General features: G+C 41.4%; 3 protein-coding genes across 3 annotated transcripts in view; all 3 read right to left on the bottom strand.

The window, feature by feature from the left end:
* Nucleotides 1-349: 349 nt before the first annotated feature.
* LOC103310529 lies at nucleotides 350-2,752 on the bottom strand. The gene has a single exon (XM_008189121.1). The coding sequence runs from the start codon at nucleotides 2,750-2,752 to the stop codon at nucleotides 350-352; it is 2,403 nt and encodes an 800-aa protein (XP_008187343.1).
* Nucleotides 2,753-4,152: 1,400 nt separating this feature from the next.
* On the bottom strand, nucleotides 4,153-6,925 carry LOC103310532. Its single transcript, XM_008189130.1, has 2 exons — nucleotides 6,001-6,925; nucleotides 4,153-5,939 (listed from the first exon to the last, which is right to left on the bottom strand). The coding sequence occupies exons 1-2, from the start codon at nucleotides 6,923-6,925 to the stop codon at nucleotides 4,153-4,155; spliced, it is 2,712 nt and encodes a 903-aa protein (XP_008187352.1).
* Nucleotides 6,926-6,930: 5 nt separating this feature from the next.
* Nucleotides 6,931-7,391, bottom strand: part of LOC103310533 — a 1,272-nt gene continuing 811 nt past the window's right edge. The window contains exon 2 of the mRNA XM_008189139.1: nucleotides 6,931-7,386. Coding sequence (XP_008187361.1) covers nucleotides 6,931-7,386 — 456 coding nt within the window. The remainder of the gene's footprint in view (nucleotides 7,387-7,391) is intronic.

The following is a 7,391-nucleotide window of genomic DNA, read 5'->3' as shown; positions in this document are numbered from 1 at the left end:
ACTGACTGCGAGTTTGAACACCATTTTCGTAATGGCATTTTTGCTGAATTCAATATCCTAGTAATATTCTTCTGTAGACGTAAACACTCTTCCTCAGTTTGTGCACCAGACAGGAGGTCATCCATGTAGAAATCTGTTCGTACTGCCTTAGCTGCATTGGGAAACTGACTGTTGAATTCTTCTGATAGGACTGACAGACATTTTGTGGTCATGAATGAAGCAGAAGTTGTACCGTATGCAACTCTTCCCAGTCTATAAGTCCGTAACGCTTCACTAGGGTTTGACCTCCAGACGATACGCTGCAAGTTTCGGTCTTCTTCTGCAACCTCTACCTGTCGAAACATTTTTTCTACGTAGCCGCAGTGATAACGAACTGATGACTTCTAAACCGACATAAGATCGAAAACAATTCTTCTTGGATACTCGGACCACACATTAGGACATCGTTTAAAGATAGTCCTGATGAGCTCTTAGCTGATGCGTCGAAAACTACTCGTACCTTTGTAGTTAGACTGGCCGTTTTGACCACTGCGTGGTGTGGTAAGTAAAATTGCCTTGATGTTGGAATTTCGTTTTCAATTACTTCCTCCATGTGACCCATTTCTAAATATTGTGTCATGAATTTTACATACTCGGTACGTAGTTGTTCATCTCGTGATAATCTTCTTTCAACGCTAATGAAGCGTGACATGGCCATAGATATGCTATCGCCTAGTTGGCTAACTTCTGGTTTTACAGGTAGACGGAGAACAAACCGACCATCAGCTCTCCTGGTGGCAGTTTTTTCGAAATGTTGTACCGTTTCCTGTTCTTCTACATGACGCTTATTGGCCTTGGATAACCTACCGAACAATCCTTGATCTGTTTTCATTGTTCGCCATTCGTCTTCTAATGACGCTCCAATACTCACTAAGCAATTAACGTTAAACTCTCCGGTCATAACCCAGCCTAATTTTGTGGATTGTAATGTGAGATTACCAGTTTGAAGCGGAATCCTTTCTGACTCTAACAACTCAAAAAATATTCCTGCACCCATTAACATATCGACGGTACCTGCTTGGTCGAACTGAGGGTCAGCTAACTGTGAGAGTATATTTTTTTTGATTCCCCAGCCGTCTGAGGGTCTTGTACTCGATGATAAGGTGTTGACAATTGATGGTAATACGTAACATGATATGTTGGCTTGGAATGGTGATACTCGGGAACAAACCTTGATGTCTACCCTTGTAGTCGATTGTGTTCTGCTTGAACCGATTCCACTCACTGGCAATGCAACCCTTTCTCCTGATAGTTTAAGTACGTTTTGTAACCTTTTAGATATAAAATTCACTTGAGCGCCGCTGTCTAACACGGCACGACATTTGAACTGCATTCCATTTGTATTTTTGACGATCACTTGTGCTGTAGCTAAAAATGCATAACGGTTCCCTGATGACCATAAGGTAGCTGATAACGCACCAGTTGCAGATGATTCTCCTTCACTTGTATTGCTAAATTTCTGGTCATCGGATACACTTTTTGAGAAATGTAGTAGAGTATTATGCTTCAACCCACACTCTCCACATGAACCGTTTGACTTGCATGTTTTCGTTGTATGATACGCGGACAAACAATTAAAACATAAATGAGTGTCTCGTATAATATTTAGACGATCATTTATACTCAACTCCTTAAACTTGTCACACGCATATATCCTATGCAACCCAGTGCAGCATGGACATTTTGTGGTCTGACCCTTTCCAGTGGCTAAAAATGCCATTTTGGTAGCTTTCTCCGACCTTCTTTGTTTACTAGTTGATTGGTGTTGGCCTGTTGCCATTGGTTGACTATGAGATCGTGACTGTAATTCCGAGTTTGAATTTTCAAATGCAATACATCTTCTGGCTAAAAACCTTTCTATGTCAATGTACTTGGGTAATTGCGAGTCCTCTTGTCGAAGCTGCCACTCATGTGCCGTATTCTTGTCAAGGCACCTTAGAATAATAGTAACTAGCCATGCGTCCCACTGTTCTATTGGTTGGCCTAAGGCCTTAAGCGCAGCTACATGACTTCCAATATGTGAATGTAGTAATTGTAACGCTTCTATGGTAGCGGTATCTACACGAGGTGCATCAAGAAGCGCTCGTATGTGCGTCTGTATCACGAGGCTTCCGTTGTCATATCTCTGCTTCAGCCGTTCGGTAAACACCTCATAATTTCCGTCGACCATCGGGATTGAACTAACGATATCTAAAGCTGGGCCACTCAAACAGGATCTTAAATAATATAATTTTTGTACTGACGTAAGCCCCTCATCATTGTGAACCAATGCGCGAAAAACATCATAAAAGGCCTCCCAGTTTTCAATGTCACCGTTAAATGTGGGCAGAGGTATAGGCGCCAATCTAACCCGGTTTGTATTGCTTGACGATCCAAACGATGTATTTGGCCCTACGGTACTTGAAGAGCTCCGGGTGTTGATGATTTCTTGCATTTGAGATCTTGTTTCGAAGTAGTTCCTTTCAAATAATGCTCGTTCTTCTTCTTCCTTCTCTGGTTCTTCCGTAATTAACTCAATTTCACATTGAACTGCGTCAAATTTTTTATTTATATTAGGTAATTCTTCTTGACGAAACTCGAGGAGAGAGATTGACTGTTCATTGTGATCAAACTCCTTTACAAAATTACGAAGTCGTGTTAATGAGGCCTTCACCACTCCACGTTTTTTTCTTAATAAGATCATCTGTTTCTCATTATCCTCATCGAGAACCATAATGACAATAATACGATCTTGATCCGATACACTTACGAATTTACGACGAATTAATAAGGAACGAATATACAGTAATATATCGCAGATCTCAATTAATTAAGCGAATCAAGATATATGTAACAGTAATTGATAACTCTAAAACGATATTGATTTGCCTTAGTAATTTTTTGTGACATTTATATAATAAAACACAAATACTCAGATTATTTCATTCAAATATTGCTATTCTTGATATAATATATTCGCGTACGAAACGTTATAAATCGGCAATTATAATTATGACATAATAACGACGATAATACTTGTTACGCGTGACTCTTAGATAATATGATAATCACGTCGAGGTCACCAAAATGTTCGCGCCGGGAACGATACAATTATAGCTCGTGCGCCCGGTACCGCAATACTTGTACGCAACGTTCACACACCGATCGACTTGTGTTTGTGTGTATATATGTTATAGCGACTCAAAGGAAGTGGACGGGTTCGCCGAGCAAGACCAGAGAGTGCTAGTGTGTGGTGGGTGTGTGAGTGTGTAGATGTGAGAGTGTGTAAGCTTATAAAATAATGACAAAAAGGTAACTCTATTTAATAATGGATAAACACGGTTGCTGGTAAAAATGGTTACTGTATTGTACACAGAATATATAATTATTTATGGACACAAGGAATATAAAAAATCACAGCAACATAAGGTATAAAAATATGACTAATAATATTGTGGCCCTTCTATCTCCAACAAGATATAATAATAATAATGTGCCAGCTATTTGAGCTATGGGTGGTATATAAATATAATAATAAATAATAAATAATAAATAAAAACTCACAAATTGGACGGTGCACGGCTGGCCAGCTGCTACCTATCCTGTATAATAATGAAAATAATAATAACACAACAATGAGTATAATGCCCGCGGCGATTAGCGTACGCGGCAAAATTGATAAAAGTGGCGATTCGCGACTTCACTTATACAAAATAAAAATAAGTATGGCAATTCGTGCCTTAAATTTTACAAGACAATAATGGTCATGGCGATTAGCGCACACTAACATTAAGAAACAATATATTAATTTATACTACAAACAATATAAATTTTACACCTCGGCACGGCGATTTGCGCACGTGATATTTTCCGCGTTGGCGTAACGGGATGGACTGACGATTCCGGCGGCCGTGTTAAAGCTTCCACACAGCGAGCCGTCGGCGGCCGCATTACATAACTCATTATCTACATTTATATATTACATAATAATTCACGGACGACACAATTGACATAAAAATAATAAATACAAAACTTGCGGTGTGTGTGTGTGTGTGTGTGTGTGTGTTCGGTCGGTGTGGACGGACTATTATGATGCTACCGCCGGCGCGAACATTCTCCCCCCCGTTGAAAAATCTATTTTTCAACAGACTTCTCTGAATCTATTGGGAGCTTGCAAAGTTTTGCGACTGGACGGCGCATTGTTTTGCCGGAAGAGTTACGTACGGACACAACCCTTACGTTACCGTCACAACCTAGATGTAGTTCTATAACGCGTGCTAAGTGCCACTTAAAGGGCGGTAGGTTGTCTTCTTTGACAATTACTAAATCGTCTATGGCTAGGTTGGAGCTTCCTGATGTCCACTTTCCACGGACCTGTAGTTGGGGTAGGTACTCCATGTGCCATCGCTTCCAGAAAGTTTGAAGCAGATGTTGTACAAATTTCCAACGTCGCATTGCATGTGGTTCTTCGCCATTTAAATCAGGTTCTGGGAACGACGTTACAGGTGCACCGAGTAAGAAGTGCGCTGGGGTAAGTGAAGTGAAGTCGTTAGGATCGCTGCTCATAGGTGTCAATGGTCGGGAATTGAGGCAGGCTTCAATTTGACATAGCAGTGTACTGAGCTCACTTAGAGTTAGCTTTGCCTCTCCAGTAGTCCTAGCCAAGTGGTGTTTAGCGCTCTTAACTGCTGCTTCCCACAGCCCTCCAAAATGAGGGGCTGATGGGGGATTGAAACGCCAGGTGATCCCTTCATTTGCTAGCTGACTGCCAAGATGTTGAGTATATTTGGTCAACTCCTTGTTTGCTCCAACGAAGTTTGTTCCGTTATCGCTCCACAGTTCTGCGGGTTTGCCTCGTCTAGCAACAAATCGTCTTAAGGCCGCTATAAAAGCCTTGCTCGTTAAGTCCTCGACTACTTCTATATGAACCGCTCTTGTAGAAAAACACACGAATATTGATACCCACGCCTTTGTTCCTGATCGACCCCTGATTCCGCTTCGGATGATTAACGGTCCTGCAAAATCCACGCCCGTGTACGTGAAGGGACGTGAACATTGTACTCTTTCCCTTGGTAATGGTGCCATTATTGGAATTTTAAAGATCGGTTTGCTCCGTACACACTTCACGCACCTTCGAACTGTTGAGCGCGCTAATAGTCTACCAGACAGCGGCCAATACCTCTGCCTGATTTCCGCTAATAATAACTGAGGACCACAATGCAATAATTTCATGTGATAATCTAAGAATATCAACTGTGTAATTCTGTGATTGTATGGAAGAATTATTGGTTGTCTTTGGTCTTGTGAAAGATTGGCATTGTCAAGACGACCACCTACTACTATCATGCCATACCTTAGACCGATGTTCAATGACCTTAACTTGCTTCGACCAGGAATGTCCTTATTTTTTGCTAATGCTTCATGCTCCTCCGGAAAGGCTTCCCTTTGAGCATAAGCTATCAGTCTCTGTTCAGCAACCATTAACTCTTTAACTGTCAGGTAGCGTATTAGTTGTGGGGTACGTTTAGTTTTTATGAATTCAATGAACCGCAGAATCCACGCAGTTGCTCGACGTAGGCGTTGCCAGTTTGAGCATGAATCAACAAGTCGCATTGGTAACTGCACTGTTAAAAGAACGAAACGTACGGTTTTCTGCTCAGGTAATTCTTCTCCAGTTGGCAGTGATACTCGTTCGAATCGCCAACCATTTTGCTCATGAGATAGCCATTTTGGTCCACTCCACCACAACTCAATGCCTTTCAAGTCTTGCGCCTTCACACCCCTCGATAACACATCTGCTGGATTATCATAAGTCCTAACATAGTACCATTGCTCAGTATTGGTAATATCTAAAATCTGTGCAACACGGTTTGACACATAAGTTTTCAAACGACTAGATTGACTATTCAACCATCCCAACACTATAGTTGAATCGGTCCACAGGTAAAATTTATGTATGTCAACCTTCCATGACTTAGCTACCTTCATTGCTAACTGAGCCAGTACTAGGGCTCCCCCCCAATTCTAATCTAGGGATTGTAGCTCCCTTGAGAGGGGCGACCCGAGTAGATGCGCACAATAATCGTGATTGCCATACTCCGCTTGGCAGTTTACACCGTACATAAATACATGCACCATAGGCATTTTCTGATGCATCACAAAAGCCGTGAAACTCGGTCCTTAATCCTGCACATGCGACTGCCTTTCTTGGAATTTCCAGTGTTTTAAGCGTACTGAGGTCTGACCAGTAATTGTACCATTTTTGTTTTATTTCAACAGACAATGAACTATCCCAATCTGCTTTAACGAGCCATAGTTGCTGCAGAAATATTTTTCCTTTTACCAACACTGGAGCAAGGAATCCTAGTGGGTCAAATATACTGTTTAGAGCGGACAGGAGACTACGCTTAGTTGCTTCACTGTTCTTGTCAGAAATCGCTACGTTGAACTGAAAGACGTCTACCACTGGCTTCCAACATAGGCCTAACGATTTAATTACGTCATTTGCACCCAAATCTAACACTAATAACTCATCATCATTTTTGTTGTCGATATGTTCGAGTACTGACTGCGAGTTTGAACACCATTTTCGTAATGGCATTTTTGCTGAATTCAATATCCTAGTAATATTCTTCTGTAGACGTAAACACTCTTCCTCAGTTTGTGCACCAGACAGGAGGTCATCCATGTAGAAATCTGTTCGTACTGCCTTAGCTGCATTGGGAAACTGACTGTTGAATTCTTCTGATAGGACTGACAGACATTTTGTGGTCATGAATGAAGCAGAAGTTGTACCGTATGCAACTCTTCCCAGTCTATAAGTCCGTAACGCTTCACTAGGGTTTGACCTCCAGACGATACGCTGCAAGTTTCGGTCTTCTTCTGCAACCTCTACCTGTCGAAACATTTTTTCTACGTAGCCGCAGTGATAACGAACTGATGACTTCTAAACCGACATAAGATCGAAAACAATTCTTCTTGGATACTCGGACCACACATTAGGACATCGTTTAAAGATAGTCCTGATGAGCTCTTAGCTGATGCGTCGAAAACTACTCGTACCTTTGTAGTTAGACTGGCCGTTTTGACCACTGCGTGGTGTGGTAAGTAAAATTGCCTTGATGTTGGAATTTCGTTTTCAATTACTTCCTCCATGTGACCCATTTCTAAATATTGTGTCATGAATTTTACATACTCGGTACGTAGTTGTTCATCTCGTGATAATCTTCTTTCAACGCTAATGAAGCGTGACATGGCCATAGATATGCTATCGCCTAGTTGGCTAACTTCTGGTTTTACAGGTAGACGGAGCACAAACCGACCATCAGCTCTCCTGGTGGCAGTTTTTTCGAAATGTTGTACCGTTTCCTGTT

Source organism: Acyrthosiphon pisum, chromosome A1 (genome assembly GCF_005508785.2).
Source record: "Acyrthosiphon pisum isolate AL4f chromosome A1, pea_aphid_22Mar2018_4r6ur, whole genome shotgun sequence".
NCBI classification, from domain to species: Eukaryota; Metazoa; Arthropoda; class Insecta; order Hemiptera; family Aphididae; genus Acyrthosiphon; species Acyrthosiphon pisum.
This window is presented reverse-complemented; position numbering and strand designations above follow the sequence as displayed.